General features: G+C 37.2%; 1 protein-coding gene across 1 annotated transcript in view; it reads left to right on the top strand.

Moving 5' to 3' along the window:
* The window catches only part of Isha (Insulator su(Hw) mRNA adaptor), a 407,431-nt gene extending 392,374 nt beyond the window's left edge, over positions 1-15,057 (top strand). The window contains exons 14-15 of the mRNA XM_090379842.1: positions 9,285-9,503; positions 12,553-15,057. Of these exons, the coding sequence (XP_090235968.1) occupies positions 9,285-9,503; positions 12,553-14,702 (2,369 nt within the window). The 3' untranslated portion in view covers positions 14,703-15,057. The remainder of the gene's footprint in view (positions 1-9,284; positions 9,504-12,552) is intronic.
* The last annotated feature ends 3,701 nt before the right edge of the window (positions 15,058-18,758 follow it).

Here is an 18,758-nt window from a genome sequence, read left to right as displayed (position 1 = left end):
AGAATTATTAGCGAGTTGGACTAGGAGAGTTGGAAAAGAAGCTTCCTATATCTAAAATAAAGGTATCCCTGTTGATTTATAATATAATAGAATATAGGAATTATCGAGCACTTAATAGCTCTAATTATCAAATCTATTAAACAGTTTTTAATGTATGATTCTCAGGACGAACTGCTCCCGGGTTGCATGATTATTTTTTCCACTAGTAACAATTTTCAGTTATTGGCGCGTAGCCAGGAGTGGTTTTCTGATGGAACAAGAAGTATGCTGCAATTTCTGCTAGAATCAAAAGAATAGTCCAAGATGTTCAAAATCGTAATGTGATTGATTACCTTAGAGGCATTGCATACAACTTCGAGTTTTAAACAATAATAATATGCATTTATTCTATGATTGATTACCTTTGATTGATTCATTCTGTTAAAACAAAATAAATTAGAATTAATAAAAAATTAGGTGTATTATTTACATTTCTATAGCCTATTCATTATCTACTGGGGGCGAAATGCGGGGGACAACTTTTCCGGATCCCATTGGGAATACACCTTGAACTGTTCACTCTTGACCAGTGCAACTTCTCCATATGTGGGACAGGTAGTCAGATAGGTTTTACCAGGTACCACCAAGTTGTAGAATGGTAATCCCTTTAGTTCTCTTAATTCGTGCAGCAGCACTAATTGCCTAAATGTCAGAAATGCGAACAGTGCGTACCGAGTTAATTGTCTCCTAATCCGTTCACTATATGAAAATTTTCTTCGTTCAAAGAAAACTATTTTAAATGTAACTTCCAAGGGGAATTCAAAATACTGTAACTCACAATAAAAGGACTTCGTTAAACAGAGGTCCAACTGAGTAATTTAGAATTATCAAATCGGTTATACAGTTTTATATAGTAAATATCTTGATAGACAGTAAAAAATGCAAATTTAGTTAAATAATTTTAAGCTTATTTGAATAGTAGGTAAACATGTGAAAAAAATTTACGGAATACAGTATTACAAATTTCGAAGTGCATTGCATCCAAATGTCACACGTCACTGTTAATAAAGGTGCTGGTATGCCGTACCGTTGCATACTGTCCCAAAAAAAGCACTGCTGTTAATTAAGAGTTTAGGGAGGCAACAGAAACTGATATTAGTACTGGGACATCAATCATATCATAATAAATCCTTAAAACATTAAAAGCTGTGTTATGGTACATGGTTTTCCTGATCCAATTGCTATGTTTGGATCTGTGCCTATAGAGCATTATAATAGTATGTCATTCCAACTGTGAAGTTTAGAGGAGGTGCTTTCACTGCCTAGTGTTGTTTCTTGTGATTTGGACCATTATTTGTAATTGCTGGAACAGTGAATACTATGCAATACACTGACATTCTGAACAACTCTGCTCTTAGCATTAGCAGAAGCATATTTTGCAAGAAAGCAAGCTTATACAGCATCAGCCAAAAAAAAAACGATTTCACCCATCCACTTGTTCTAAATGTTTGTCTAGTTCTGTCTTGAATTTATTTAAGCTGTCCACTTCTACAATGACAGATGGAAGTTTGTTCCAGAAATCAACCACCCACTGGCTAAAGACAAATTTCTGCACATCTATTCTGCAACTGTCTTTTTCCTTGATTTGAATTATCTGAGCAAGAGGAAGAATTCCATTAGAATTGAGCTTGCTCAAGCCATTCAAAGCCTTTCGGGGTTCAAGCGCATCACCACCAAATACGGAGGATGCGGGAAAGGTCAGGGAATGACCACTGTATATTCCTGGAGCAATATGGCCTTAGTTGCTAATGCTCCTAAAAATTAAACAACAACAACAATTCAAAGCCTTATATACCTCAGTCAGATCACTTTGCGGGCGCCTAGTCTCCAGACACTGTAATTTGCAAAACTTAAGCCTTTCTTTGTAAGAGCAACCCTTTGTTCCATTCACTAATCTTGTTGCCCTCCTCTGTACTCATTCCAGCTGCTCTATATCCTACCTAAAATGAGGCCTCCAGACCTGTATACAGTACTCAAGGTGTGACCTGACCATTGCCTTATACAAGGGGATAATCACTTTATCCCTGCTAGAAAAATTCCTGTATATCATTGACAAGACACCATGAGCTACTCTTGCAGACCATCTGCACTGCTCAGAAAACTTCATATCTGACTGCACAGTTACTTCCAAGTTCTTTTCATTCTCTACCACCCTGGGTGTATTACCACACAGTTGATACGTTATTCTTGGGTTACTGCTGCCCATATGCAGTACTTTACATTTTCAATGTTAAACTTCAGTTGCAATAGCACATTGCCGTTACTATCATTAACAACCCTGCCAACCTTTGTATTATCTGCATACTTGGACATTGTCTGATATACCTTCATGAGTATCATTAATAAATGCAGAAAACAACAATGGACCCAACACTGAACCCTGGGGAACTCCTCTAATAACATTAGTCCACAAAAAGCAGTGTCCATTGATTACCACTCTGTCTTCTCCTACTCAACCATCCCTTTATCCATCGGAGCAATATGGCCTTAGTTGCTAATGCTCCTAAAAACCAAAAAAATAACAAATAATAACTGTTTATCCATAGCAGCAATTTGCCTCCAAGTGCAACAGTATCAAAAACCTTCCTAAGATCCAAGTATATATTAAATCAAAATTATTCTTTGCATCCAGTTCCTTTGTGACTACATCATTGTATCCAATCAAATTGGTCAGACAAGACTTCCACTTAACAAGCCCATGCTGTGTCGTAACTATAACTACAGTCTTGTCTAGATCGTGCTTCGCTTCCTGAACCAGTGACTCCATTATTTTCCTTGGAACAGAAGTTAGACTGACGGGTCGTAATTACCTGTGTCACCCTTTGACCTTGCTTTAAGAATTGAGGTCACATATGCACATCTCCAGTCCATGGGTAACTCCCCTGAGTCCAAGGAAGCTCTCATAATTATGGCTAAGGGTTTGCATACTTCCTTTAATATAACTGGGTAGATCCCATCCACCTCAGGTGCCTTTCTTATGTTTATCTTCAACAGTTTCTGCTCCACTTTGCTCTTAATTATTACAAAATCATTTAGCTCACTGCTAGAGTTTAATACACCTCTGGCATTCCCCTCCCTGAATAACTCCTCAAGTTTAAATGTAGATGCAAAATACTCATTAAGTTTGCTAGCTACCTGAGCAGAATCATCAACAGTTGAACCATCAATATCAAGTGCACTGATCTGATTACATAAATAAAGAACTCTTTGCTGTTTTTCTTTTCATCCTTTGCTAAAGATTTCTTGTAATCTGCCTTTACCTGCCTAATCTCCTTTGTGACTTGATTACAAACCAGCTTATATCTACCATAGGCTTCTGTGTCACCTGTTAATATATATATATCCCATGCATTTTTCTTCTCTGCCACATTTCTGATTAGTTCATCTGACATCCATTTAGGCCTAAACCTTGAACAATATTTATTAGTTTGTATGAAAAGCCTAGTAGCTTCCAAGATTAACTCTTTGAATGCTTCCTACTTAGGATTTGCTGTTGGTAACATTATCAGTTGGTCCCACTGTATAGAATTTAAAATCTGTATCAGACCACCATAGTCACCTTTACGAAAGCAAAACCTTACCCTTTACCCCTGATGGTAGTTACCTCTGAGTAAATCCCTCATTAGCACACTGTGATCACTGCCACCTAGTGGTTCCTTTATTTGCAGATTCTTAATGAATGAATTATTACTACTGATAACCAGATCAAGAGTATCACTCCCTCTAGTTGCCTCCCGAACATGCTGCTGTAGAAAACAATCATCCAATAAATCCACAAAAGCCTTGCTAGTGTATCAGTGACCAACTGACAAGTTCCAGCCAATATCTGGGAAATTAAAATTCCCCCATTATAAGACAATCTGATTTATTTGCCCACTCTATTTCTCTGTATAGTTGTTCATTATATTCATCTGAGTCATTAGGCCTATAACCCGCTCCTACTCTCAATTTTGATTTGCCAGTGTTTGTCCCACCAAGCTGGCTCAATACTGCACTGTCCACCCATATAAACTGGCTGCACTTCCTTAGATTTTATGCATTTCTTAACTAATAGCATAACCTCTCCTTCCTTCCTATCCTATCCTTTCTTTAAATATTGTAAATTCCAATTCTGCATTCCTTATACAGTCAGTTCTGCTGTAACGCGAACCTAAAAATCATTGCATTGTGGCATTTCGTACATTAAAAACAACAGAGCTTATGGGGAAAATAGATATATGGGCAGAGCACTCAAAAATGTTCAATGTGGTAAGTAAAACACTAAAAAAAGTTAGAAATCTAATGAAATTGCTAACACAGGTTTAAACATCTTAAATTTTTAATAAATAAATATTACAGTGCATATAGCAATGTAATATATACATACTAATTAATATTTCTATTCACTGACTTTTTTTTGGATTGTAAAATTTAAAAATCTAAAATTTAAAAATTTAAAAATCAGCAATAAAGATTAGCAATCAATAACGACGAACACAGCATGCACAAATTGCACAAGTGAGATACCCAGTAACAATTTCACATATTAAAAATAGGAAGCTTAAAAAATAGGAATGAAGAGATTTTGAAAATTTACTTGTTTTTAATATGATTGAAGATTTTATGGAAGGGAAAACACATTTCACTAAAATAACGTAAAAACCCACAGAAATTCAGCTATCGATATTATCGCAAATACAATAAGATCCAGTTTGCTGCCCATTTATAATTAGATTGCACTAACAGAAAAGCCCAATAAACCGAGAACTGCAAATTGTTTTTATTGTTTTATCATAGTGATCTCCAGAAATATGCTCATCTGTTCACGATATCACGCCTCATGAAATTTCTGTTTTAACTGAAAAATGTGAGCTCCTGAAAACATGAGTCGGCCTATAATATCACATGTTATCTTGTGAATACAGCGAATGACAACAGTGTGTCTCCGACCAATACAACTATAATAAATGAGAAATATAGCCGCCACACATTTTTTAAGCTTCATAAACTTGTATGTATTGCTGTGCAGGTTACTGTGTTCAGCTTGGTGCCCTGATGTTACTCGCAGACGAAATCACCAGCGTGAAAATCGCATTATACCCGCATTGCTTCCCTAATATATCAGTCGCGTTGTAGCAAATTCGCTTTGCCAAAATGCGTGTTATATCAGAACTGACTGTATCTGTGTGACACAACATGCCTGATATAGCAACAATATCTGCCTTTGATGTTTTGACCAATACATCAAATTTGTTTACCAAAACTCCTAGCATTGGTATACACACGAGTATATATGCTCCTTTTCTTATTCTAGCTACCCTAACACAGCCCATGTACTTAATTGTTCTGCAGTGACTCCCAGCAGTCTCTGAAATCCGCTGCACCTTGTTTTCCAGGTTGGTGCTCATTACAATAGAAGCAGTGCACTTTTACCTCTGCCAGCGGCTGCTGTTAATCTATTAGTCTGTGTATCCCCCCCCCCCCCCCAAGCTATCAGTTTTCCAACCCAGCTAATAAATACTATGTCAGCATTGTGGGGAAGACTCCTTCCTACACTATGTCAGCATTGTATGGAAGACTCCTTTCTGTTTCAGCATAACAGTTCATAATGTTATACTGCATGTTCTCTACTGACTTAGTACAAAGAAATTGACATGCAAAAGGTTCAATGACCTGCCCAGGATTTAACCCTACTGAACACCTTTCAGATGAACTGGAGCAACCGCTTCAGGCCAGGCCAATACATCTTCAGTCAGTAGATGAATTGAATACTGTGTTGAAGGAGGAATAGACTAAAATATATCCTCCTTGTTATTTAAAATATGGTGAGGATCTAATGTATAATTTTGGCCTATGGTGGGCTGACAAATTAACTGTTGTGTCAATAAAGTGTTCTTCAAAATATGCAGGTATCCAGTTACTTTTGCCAAAATAGTTTACACTAATGAGCCAGAACATTGTGACCAGCAAATCATCATGCTAACCGAAGCAACTGCAGGTGAACTACGGTGCGGGTCAACACATGGTATAAAAAACACCTGATACTGAGCATCGTTAATCAGTGTTACTCTTGTTCTTCAGATGGGAAAGGCAGCGGACTTAAGCGAGTTTGACAAAGGCCAAATTGTAATGGCCAGACGACTGGGTCAGAGCATATTTGAAATGGCACAGCTGGTGGGATGCCCGCGGTCAACCGTGGTTAGTACCTACCGAAAGTGGTCCAAGGAGGGGGAAACGCACAAACAGCCGGGTTAGGTGTTGGATGACCACGGCTCATCGCTGCTCAAGGTTGAATTAAGGCTCTCACGGATGGTACATGGCAACGGAAGGGCAGCTGTAGTGCAACTCTCTGGTAATTGGAATGTTGGTGATGGGAGTAATGTGTCACAACACACAGTACATCGAACCCTGCTGAAAATGGGGCTGCGTAGCCACATGCTACGAGTGCCCATGCTAACCATGGTTCACCTGCAACAGTGCCTACAATGGGCATGTGAGCATTGAAACTAGACCTTGAGTGATTGGAAAAAGGTCGTCCGGTCCGATGAATCATGTTTCCTGTTGCACCATGTGGACAGCCGGATATGTGCGTCATTTACCTGGGGAAGTGATTGTACCTGCATGCACCATGGGACAAAAACAAGCCAGTGGCAGATATTCTGCTGGGATACACTGGGCCCAGTCATCCATGTGCCATGCACTCTGACATCTCCCACCTACCTAAACATCATTTCTGACCAGGTACACCCTTTCATGGCAATGGTCTTCCCCTCTGGTGGTGCCATCTTTCAGCAGGATAATGCGCCATGCCACACTCCCCGGATTGTTCAAGGCTGGTTTGCGGAACGTGTGGAAGACTTCCAGGTATTGGCCTAGCCTCCATATTCCCCAGACATCAATCCTAGTGAGCATCTGTGGTTTGTGTCCGTGGTTGAGCCTCCGATCTGCGGCGGCTCAACCACGGACCTTACAAGGGTTGAAGGATCTGCTGATTACACGTTGGTACCAGTTACCACAAGACACATTTCGAAATCTTGTCATGTCCATGCCTCATCAGGCTGGGTACGAGCTGTTTTGGCTGCACGTGGAGGACCAACATCATATTAGGTAGGTGGTCATGTTGTTTTGGCTCATCGGGGTATATACATACATACACATAACCATAACGTAAAAAATGAAAGTTGTAATTAAGCAAAACAGGAAGGTTATTTGAAAGGTAGAAGATACTGTAGAAGAAAAGAAAAGAAATGGTTGGAGATTAACTGAAATGAAAACTGTTATAACATACATAAAGTTATGAAAAACTAAATATTATGTAAAGAGATCTATTATAAATGTTTAAAAAAATTGTAATTAGCAAAACCATGGTTAATAATAATGGGCTCTTGACATTGACAGCCAGGGGCTGCGGTGAGGATGAAAATAAAACATCATACTCACTCCTCAGCTACTGAATTGTCTGTACCAGTGGTTCCCAACCTGTGCTCCGTGGAGCCCTAAGGGCTCCACGTACACTTCCCACGGGCTCTGTGGCCGCTCCAGGAAAATAAAATAGCTAAAAATTGAATGAAATTAAAGAATTAGAAACATAAATAAAATACAACCACAGGTGTCTCATTAAATATTTATGTTATGTCTTAATTTAGGCTTACTGTAAAATATAATTTTATTGCGTGGGCATTGTACAATTGTTTAAATATCTCTACTTTACACTCCCTTATTATCTATCCCTTGTTCCCCCCCCCCTGTAACACTACTCTTAAACACCATTAGCTTGAAAACATAGGGTAAGCCAAAGGGGCTCCTCCATAGAAATTGATTCTAAAAAGGGCTCTGTGGGTCAAAAAGGTTGGAAATCTTTGGTCTATACAGTTGTCTCCTGCTGTAGTATGGTTCACTCAGTACTTGTTTGCTATAGTACTTGAATATTTTAATACTCCTCCCCAAAAGTTGCACTCTGCACCCCAAAACATCTTGCGAGAAGTTACCTATTAGGTGGTGTTTGGTGCCTTGGAGAGCCCCATCAGAAAAAAATCATTTTTGTGATCATCTGCAGTTCACATTACTTGCCTTCAGTGGGATGTTTGTTGGTTTAAATTTAACTGATACTGTAAGTAATGAGAAAATGGCTGAATTGCTAGACAAACTAGAAATGATTCAAAGCATTTCCAATTTATGACAGGAAGAAATTATGTTTATTTTATTGACCCAAAAGTTAATTTTCATGTTAATTGGTAATTTACATCTGTATTGAGTTTTTTGTATCTGCTTTTTCCATGGCTGCAAAATGTTATGATCATTTAATGCTATTTGAGAAAAACATATCAAAGTGGTCAATGTACCATTTCTTGCATATTTCAGAAATATATGCTTTATATGTCATCCCACCTGGCAGTGTTACTGAAAAGGGACTGCCAACTCAGGGGATTCTAATTAGCTGAAGTTTATTGAAGTGCTGTTTATAAAACTCTTAACTGCACAGAGCTTGATAGCCAACAATCACTCAACAATGCTGTTGTTTTTGGTTTATGTGCATTTTGCGTACAAGTGATTGATTTTAGCTTACCATAGATACTTTCATTTCTCACTCCTCATGCCTCAAAGATCAAGTGAGTCAGCTAGTGCTAATAATGCAAAGAAAGTGAAAAGCTATTGGAAAAACTTTTTGTTGAAAACAAAATTGGGGTTTCTATAAAGACTGGATTCAGGCAGGCACCAGGTTTACACTGCATTTAATGGCTTTTGGCAATATGAAAATCAACAATATTGCAATGTTTTTCTAAATACTGTATACATATAAAGTTCCATAATTTTAAGGTAAGGTTTTCCTGCATTTTATTGAACTTACTGTATATTGTACTTACATTTTATCCTATAATTTATGTATACAAAGTTTATATTTAAAATGTTAAATGTTTCTGCTACAGTAAATATTGTTATATGGAGAAGTGGCTCTGATTTTACATCCCAGTGAAGGGTGCCAAGTGAAGAATGCCTGTAGCTTACTTTCATTCAGCCATGGTGGTTTTTTTTTTTTTTTTTAACTAAAACGATAAAGAGCTAAAATTCCATTTTCAGAATTTATATATTAAAAGAATTATTTTGTTGTGTACTCTTTTATATTCTCATGGCTGCATTCATTAATTTCATTTCAAATACCTATTTGCTATTGGTGTTATCAGTAATTTTTTTCCATATACACACCATTTCTCATGGCTGCAGCAAGAAGAGCTGATATTCATCTTTTACCTTTCTTCCCTCTTTAGAACAAAGAAAACTTCGAGAGAAAGAAAAAGTTGCAGCAGCTGAGGCAAAATTACCTAAAGATATTATTTCAGATGTACATATGGATAAAATGAATGAAGAAGTACCAATGGATACATCAAGCATTCCGCCACCTCTTCCTCCTGTGACGTCTTCAGTAAATTTGCCCATGGTGATGCCACCGTTGGTTCAGCCACAGTTTGGAATGCCATTACCACCAGGTAATAAACTTTAAATACATTAGTTGGAATAGATTAAGTTAAATATAGAAATATATTTTATTTAAATTATATATATGTGCCTTGTATTATTAATATTAGCTATATGTTGCAAGGAAGGAAGCTGCGCTTTTGCTGCACTGGCCAATAAATAAATAAAAAGTAGATAAGAAAATAACCTAAGTAACTGTCCAGTTGACCTTTGAATTTCTTAAAACTCTCTCGTCAGCCCCAACTACTTGTGGGAGCAATTTGTTCCAGTAATGAACAACATACGAAATCAACAGCTAAAAGAAATCTTCTTAAGCCTAGTCTAAACCTCTTACCCTGCAATTTGAATTTATGTCCCTTAATTCTGGAATTGTTTATAAATGTGAAAATTTTGCCTTCATTTCTCTAAACTCACTCAGCACCTTATAAATCTCATTCAGGTTCCCTCTAAGTTACCCGATAGCCAAGCTTTGTAGCCCACATAATCAAAGTCTTTCCGTGTATGGTCACCCTCTTGCTGGTCTCACCATGTGAGATACCCATCTTTGGACCCTTTCAAGAACCTCGGTGTCTTTTTTCAGATGAATTCTCAATACTTGGATGCACTATTCTAACTGCAGTCTTACAATTGCCTTTTACAGTGGGGTTATGACCTCCTTATCTCTATAGGATATTTTTCGATAAATTATCATGGTACACCATCATCACCGTAGGCTTTCCTGTCTGCTTGTTTACACTGCTCAGAGAACTTCATATCTGCCCATATCATAACTCCCAGTTCCCTTTCTTCCTCTACTGTTTTCATGTCAATCCCACCAAGTGATCTAAGTTATTTTGGGATTGCTATTCCCCTAATGTAAGACCTTGCATTTTGCTTCATTAAAACAAAAGTGCCACTTTTCTGACCCTTCTTGAAGCCTGTTCAAGTCATCCTGAAGGAATACCAGTAGACACTTTTGAGTAGGTTATTATTATTTGTTTTCCAAATCTGAAAACCACTTATAAAAGTAACAATTTATGATACACATATCAACTTAAAATGAAAATAATTATATGAACTTAAAGCTACAAGAAGGAGCTGGTATAAGCTTTTGAATCTGGTTGGGGTGGGGGAAGGTATAATCGAAATCATCATTCCATATTTATGCACAATTAAAAACATAATATAGAAAAGACTAGATAGAAACATTTTGTACCTAACTTATAAGCTCATTACACAGTATGTCAGATGTTTCTGATGTGAAAAACTACTAAATTTTGGACTGAAGTAAAACCAGTTTGTTATGAAAATGCGATGTGAAAATGACGCATATTGCATCATTTCTGTTAATGACACTAATGCAGTCACTAATATTGATTCGGTAGAGTAAGTAGCAGGTGAGAGCATAAAACCTTACATCATTATTTCGGACTGAAGTAAAACCGATTGGTAGCGAAAATGCGAGACAGAAATATCGCAAATGATGTCATTTCCTCTCACATTTTCATTACCAATCGGTTTTACTTCAGTCCATTTTATGCTCATGTTTTTGACAACGGGCCAAACACTGACTGTCAGACACCAAAATTTAGTGTGTGCCGCCAAAGATGTTTTCACAAAAAACATCTTTGGTGCGTACACACATGCTATTTTTAAGTGTTTTATCTCCAATGATTTAGCACCTTGGCAGACTCTCATGACCTTGAATATGATTTGAAAAGCTGTCTTTAATTTGTTTTGCTCATTAATATCAGCTGTCATTGTGTATATGTCTGTGTGCAATTATTGATAGATATGTAGAAAAAATATATGAAGAACTGTGATATTCTGAATACAGTAAACCCCCGCTATTCGCGGAGGTTACGTTCCTGAGAAATGCCGCGAATACCGAAAACGCGAATACTGAGTTATGGCTCCCATAGTAATAAAGGGGTTCCGTTCCAAAGTATATAAGAAAAACTAGTCTAAAATTTTGTCTATGTATGTATTATATGTACCTTCATAATATGACTATGTACATAGACAGTACATAGTGAAATGCAAGCATATGGCATCGAAATGAAAATAAGAAACAATTTAATATTAAATGTAATATTTATTAGAAATTTCAAACAAATCTTTCAAACCAGCGTCTTTGCTAGCTAAAAAACCTATCCCGCCAGTGCTATCACCAGTTTCGCTAAAGCGTTGATAAGGAGTTTTGCGTTTTCGCGAATGATGAGTGAACTTAACGGAATTTTATTTTGAGTTCGGTCTTCTATCCACAGGTTTAAAGCTTTTTCCATTTTTTCTAATTTAACATCACGAGTTACAGAGCAAATTTTTGAAGCAATTAGCGCATTTTCATGGACACTACGGCGGATTTTTTCTTCCGATTTTTTGATTGATCGTACCGTTGACTCATTGATTTTATAATGTTTTGCCACTGAGGAGACACTTTCACCATTAGAAATTTTATCTAATAACTCAATTTTATTCGCTAATGTCATCACCTTCTTTGATATTTTCACATTTCTCTTGTTATTCATAGTCATATTTTTGTAGGGGTTAGAAAGAACTTGTCCACAATAAAGTCACTTTCTTCCGTTAACACACTCGAAAAAGTCTGTTTTACACTGCAAAACGGTAGATTTATCACTTTTGTAAGCATATCAATTTATAAATTGATAAATTTATTCAATTTATAAGCATATAAATTAAAAGCAAACGACGAAACCTTCCATAACAAGCGCATAACACATATTGAACAAGGATTAGCGAGAAACATCCACGCTCACGATTTTGTCACCCCTCTCCCCCCACCCACTGAGCACTGTTTTGACCGGGAAAGATAATTTTAGCCACGCCCATGTTTTTTTATGGCGGAAAATATTCATGGCGCTTTAAAATTCACATTTTTTTAGGTTTCATTTTATATTAAATCGGCGATTGCGAATACGCGAAACCGCGAATACAGATACCGCGAATAGCGGGGGTTTACTGTATTTATCTGTTAATAGGATAAATTAATTATGCTTGATCACTATGAAATATCCTATTAAACTTATTGATTTTATTCAATTTACCAACTTACTGTTTCAGGTCTTCTACCATCTCAGCCCATGGTTATGCCTGTTCCAGTTGGAGTGCCGCCACCAGTACCAATGATGATGGTCCAGCCACCACCTCCATCTCAGACAGTTCTTGGAGGACAGCCATTGCCAATTATGAATGCTGTTCCACCAACTCCTCCATTAAACATATCGGTACCACCAGTGTCTGCTGCTCTTGCTTCAGGTGTACCAACATCTAGTGAATCTCTCGATTCCCCTGCTGTTTCTTCAGCTCCACCTGCTATATCTGCTGGGGATGCTACGCCTACTGAAGAAGAGGGTACTAGTCTTGCCGTTCAACAACCAGTTAACAGTATTCAAACATTGCAGACTCCAGGAAATATCTTACCTCAGACATCTTCATATACAATAGCCTCTTCAGTACCATCTGTTGGCCATATGGCACAAATGCTAAGTTTGCCACCATCAAGACCAAATTTACCTATTTTGTCAGTACCCCCACCTGTGTCATCTTCAGCAGTTCCACCACCACCATTTCCACCTCCAGTTGGTTTTGGATTTCCTCCTCCTATGAGACCACCTAGTCAAGCTACAGGTATGCCAAATGTTGTGACCACAACAATACAACCATCACTCTGGCTGCCAAAAAGTAACCCATATCTTAATTATAATGATTCTGACTTGAGATATAATTCTAATGTTAATGCTGTGCAGGGTAATCTTATGCCACCTACAACTATTAACAACCAGCAGGGAGAACCTCCACTACCAGTTAGATTTGGTTTAAATCCACAGCCCCCCTTTTCAGATAATCACCAACCTCCACTTCCTTTTGCAGATAATCAAATTCCTCAGCGTCCTGGTTCTCATGTAGCACCACCTCCTCCTCCACCACCACCAAACACAGGTGGTGGACTTCTTCCATTACCTACCAGGTTACCACAAGGTGCAATCGATAATTCACATACTATGCCCAATTCTTCAAATCAGCAGTACACTGGCTCTTCAGAATCTGCAGCTACGCCAAGAAGTGGATTAAATATTTCTGCACAGTCTCCTATTAAAAATAATCAGTTAGGACCAGGAATTATGTCAGAATCCCCAAGATCATCACAAGACAGAAACAATTCAGAAAATATGCCTGATGGAGCATCAGCTATGCATGATATGTCATCACAAGATATGTATGGTGGTCCACATCATGAACCTTATGATGTACCACCTCCTAGAATTCCACAAGATGAGATGTTTAGAACCCCCCCACCTTCCCGATTTCATGGTCCTCCAGGGGTACGTATGGGAAAGGGACTTTTAGAACCAAGAATGCGAGGACCTACACCTGGGTCTGGACATGCAATGAATCCAGTTCGTGGACCAGGAAGAGGCTCCTTTCCACCTGGAGGTCATCCAGGTACTCCTTATCCTCACCGTATGGGTGGTCCTAGAAACTTCGGACCAAGACCAGATATGGACTTTCAAAGACCGGGAGGATCAGGACCTCGAATGGGAATGGGTGGTTCTCGCAGAGGTCATCCAAGGTGGAACTCTCCACAACAACCCCCATTTGGCGGGGGTCGAGAGAGAGGAGGGAACAGTGGTCATTTTGGAAGAAGACAGTATTATGATAGACGCTCTTATGATCGGGAGGAATATGAAGGTAGGTTTAGGCGAGATTGGAATCGGGAGAGAGAAAGCAGATTTGATCGGCAACCAGATGAGAGAAGGTCTAGAGATGATCGGCGCAGAGATTCAGACAACTTTGAAGGCTATAATCGACATGATAACTGGCGTGATAGGAGGGAGTTTGATAGAAGCAGATCTGACCATCCTCATCCCCGAAAAAGCAGATTTGATTTGCCCAGTCCAGAGAGAGATGAGGATCATAGTGAGAATGATGGGCATGAAGTGTATGATAAAGAAAGCAAGGATAGGAAAACCCCAAGTAGAAGTCATGTTAATGTTATTTCAAATGATAAAGAGTCTACAGATGACCATGAACAGAAGAAGCAGAATAATATTGAAGAAGTATCTAAGAAACTTGTCACAGAAGAGGTAGATACAAATGGAGAATCTAACACCACGCAAAATGACCTCACAGAAACAGAAAATGCTGACTTGAAGGAACCAGCTGAAGCTATGGACAGTGAGATTCCCACTGATACCATTACTGAAAGTTGAGATATGTGAATAAAATTTTATCATTCCCTTGTAGATTCATCTTCAAGTATATGTGAAGTGAGCTGTAGGATGGATTTCTGCTTGCAGAATGAAACCATGTAAAATATGACATTCACATTATTTTGGCTGAACTTTTGTTTGATGTGCTATACAACTCACAGCTTGCTACATAGACTGAAGAAACCTTTTAGATGGCATCTGGTCAAACTATTAGTAGTTTGTGGACAGTGATATGTTTTTCCAGCCCAGCAGTATTATGTTACTGCTACTTGTTTGAATGAATATTAATATTTTTAAGTTAATTTGTATATTCCTGACTTTTCTCTTTCTGTCTCTGTCTCTTTTTTTTTTTTTTTTTTTTTTTATATTCCCACCTCACCCTCATAAGTATTTTTCATGAGAATGTTGACACCACAAATTTTGTGTGCAGCTGCAGTTTGTTTCTTCATGGATGCTGCTTCACAGAAAATGATTAAACAATTAAAATTACTTAAAAAGCATTTTCTGTTGCCGAAGCGTGGATTATTTTTAGTACAGTACATTCATGATGTACGGTCATTGTTACATTGTGTGAATTGCACATTGGATAAAAGTTCGCCTGGTAAGTCTCGTAACTGAACATTTTCTTTATCCTTCATGTGCACGACAGACTGATTATGTACCAAATATATTTTCCTGGTGTTGTCATTATTTCAAGACCAGCTTTGCCAGATCATCTGCATTCACATGAATGTAGATTCAGGTATTTTATTTTATTTTAATGCTTGTAGAATATGTAGGTATGTGCTTTTGTTTTCTTAAGCACAAAAATTATGATAAAATACCTCTGAATTATAACTTTTGTGATTTGGATGTAACTAATAAAGTATATAACATATGAGAATGAACATTAGAATTTTATCATACTACAGATAAAGATTCCCAATCACTTTATGACACTAGTAAGATCAAAATGATTTCATAAATAGTTCCTCGTACAAAATTAAACATTCATGTGAGCTTTTCGCTACTTGCCTAAAACATTTTAATTGTAATGAAGAAATATTGTAGCTTTTGCGTGTAGTATTAAAAATTGCTAGTTTCAGTGGTCTTTTCAATGCTAGCCCCATTTTCATTTGCAAACAGTCCAAGGCTTGCACTTCCAAATCCAAACATTACCAGCAAAAATATGCTTTACTGTGTCTCCCTCACTTCTGTAGCTATAAGACAGAAGTAAAAGTAATTCTAGCTGTTCTGAAATAAATTTTTTAATGGCTTTAAAAATTTTAAAATTTTTAAATTCAGTCAGTATAGTTATTAATGACATGCAAATTTATTATCCAAACATACTGTTCTTATTACAGCCATTAATTTAGAAAAAAACTGTTTGAAGTGACAGTGCACACATTTCACTTGCAAAGTTTCAAAGTACAATTGCTTTACTCTCACTTATTTAAATAATACATTAATAAAAGTATTTGTTAATAGTAGGATTATTTTATAGAATTGTTCATTTTAAAATTACATCTACGTTGGTGTTCAAAGAAAAAACATCACCCTTAAAATTGTAATTGTCGTCCGAATAATTAAGTATATGGCAATATTTCTTGCAGATTGCATCAGATAAGATTGACATGCGTAGGTGATGATGTAATATCGCATCAGCTGTTACTTTCAGCTATATAAGCACACTCTGCAAGAATTGTAGTCATTCCTTGCTTGTGTGAGGATAGCGAATTACTTGCAGTTGATGCCATGAAGAAAGAGTGCTATTGTTGTTTTGTGTGAGGAAGGATGTTCTTCCCATCATATTGCTTATAGAGTGTCTTGTAATCAGTCGACAGTGAGTACATTTCTTTCCAAACTCAAGAATACTGGTTCTGCTGATAGAAAAAAGGAACCGGACGCAAACGAGTCTCTGTGCCAAAACAGGACTGCATTTTGAAGTGCTTATGCCTTAAAAACCGTAAAGCTTCTTCGTCTGAGCTGAAAAGAGAATGGGAAGAACATACAGCAGTGGTAGCAAGTGCAGTAACAGTCAGAAGACACCTCTTCAAAAATGGACATGTAGCCTGTCATCCTAAGAAGAAGCCCCTCCTCACACAAAAATGAAAAAGGCCCGATTAATTTGGTGTAAAGAGCATGTCAAATGGACCCCCAAGCGGTGGAAGTCAGTTATTTTCTCAGATGAGAAGAAATTCAACCTGCATGTCTCTGATGCGAGACAAACGATTCGCTGTAGATGTGGTGAAGAATACCATCCAGACTGTATGGTGTCTACAGTGAAATGTCCTATCAGCCAAATGAAATGGGGGGGAGCATTTTGTATTGCGGGGTAAGTCACCTGCAGTTTATAAAAAGTTCCGTAAATGCCAATAGATACCTGGCTATATTGGAAGGCAAATTGCTGCCAACCATTAAAGACCATTTCAACCTGCCAAGTAACTATCTTTCAGGACGACTCTGCTCCTTGTCATCTGGCAAAAAGTGTAAGTAGGCACTTCTGTAGTTACTTTAGCTTCATTTCTGTATTAGAGGTCCGACAGTAATGTGTTTACATTTGTTACAGGTGAAAAAATGGTTGGAAGAACGGTCCATTACAACTGTTAGCTGGCCAGGAAACAGCCTATACCTGAATCCTATAGAGAACTGTTGGCATCTTGTGAAATCCGCAATTGCCAGAAAGAAACCAAAGACCCTTCGTGAACTTCAGGAAGCCATAATTCATGATTGGAACCATGAACTATCGGTTGATTATCTCCAGAAATTGATCTTGTCAGTGCCTCGATGGTGTGAGACTGTCATCAGGGCCAGAGGTGGTTCAACTAAATATTAGTTTGCACCTGGTGAACTTTTCATTTTGTTTTCCATTTAAAATGATAAACTGAAGCAAATTGAGGACTTCTGATAACATTTCAGCCATAATTGTCATGTTTACCAAAACTGTTGTATAAAGGTTGCAAATGCTCATTTTGGAATATTTTGAGAGCACCTGTCAAATATTACTTAGCTTTGCTTAACTATTAATATATATCTTTTGTTTATATTTTTATTTGTGATGCTAGTCATTAATTTAACATACCATCGCAAAAAAAGGATTAGAAGTGTGAAATTCCTAGGTGATGCACTTTCTTTGAACACCAATGTATGTTCTTATCAATATAAACAACTGTTCTACTTAATTCTTACCTATTTCACTGTAAAATAGTATAACAATGTTGTAGAATATGATTTCATATTAAGAAAAGCCCCAAGAAACAAGAGGAATGTACAACTTCATTGTAAGCAATTTTGGCTACTGATAAACTAGTGCCACAGTCAAAAATGTTATCTGAATTTTTTGTTGCAGGGGTACAGGCTCAATGTTACAATATGAATAATTGCATTCGCATGTGTACATTACCCCCTTTTTGTCATTATTAGTCATGTTTAACTCACTAAATTGTAAGTTTAGTTATGTAGCTGGCATATGACTGACCGACCGACAATTTGACAAGTGCAGAAATAATATAAAATATAGTCCAAAAATTTTTTTTTTCCAATTAAATTTAAAACTAAAAGGAATAAAAACTTTTTTTTTATTTCTTTTAGTTTTCTTTCTTTTTGCAGAAAATTAATGATAATACTGAACTTTTTGATCTTAGTTTGCATAAACAACTTTTATTTTTTCAGTACTGAATGTTAAAAGGTGGTTTTTTTGCAGTTTCACACAATTTAGTTTTGCATTGATAAAAATTTATTACAATAACATATGAGAATATATTGAAAAGTTTGCTACCCCACTCTGAAGCAATGGACTCGCAACAGTGGTTGGTTATTATTCAGTGTAGTCTGTGCTGCTGCAATGCATTCTGCTATTATGTATGTATATATATATATTTTTTTTTTTTTCCAGTATTAGTTTTGCCATGCAAAATGCCATCCACTATTATAATTTACATTGTTGTCCAATCAAAAATACAATGGGGTATCAAAAAGTTCGTACTCTTACCTAGAAATAATAGCCCTAGAAAGGTGAAACTTCACAGGAACTTTAATCCTTTTCTATGTACTCCATGTATAGTAACACATTTCTCC

Source organism: Mastigoproctus giganteus, chromosome 8 (assembly GCF_048544385.1).
Source record: "Mastigoproctus giganteus isolate SK-2022 chromosome 8, ASM4854438v1, whole genome shotgun sequence".
Lineage (NCBI taxonomy): Eukaryota > Metazoa > Arthropoda > Arachnida > Uropygi > Thelyphonidae > Mastigoproctus > Mastigoproctus giganteus.
Note: the sequence above shows the minus strand (reverse complement) of the source record. Positions and strands in the feature narration are given on the sequence as shown.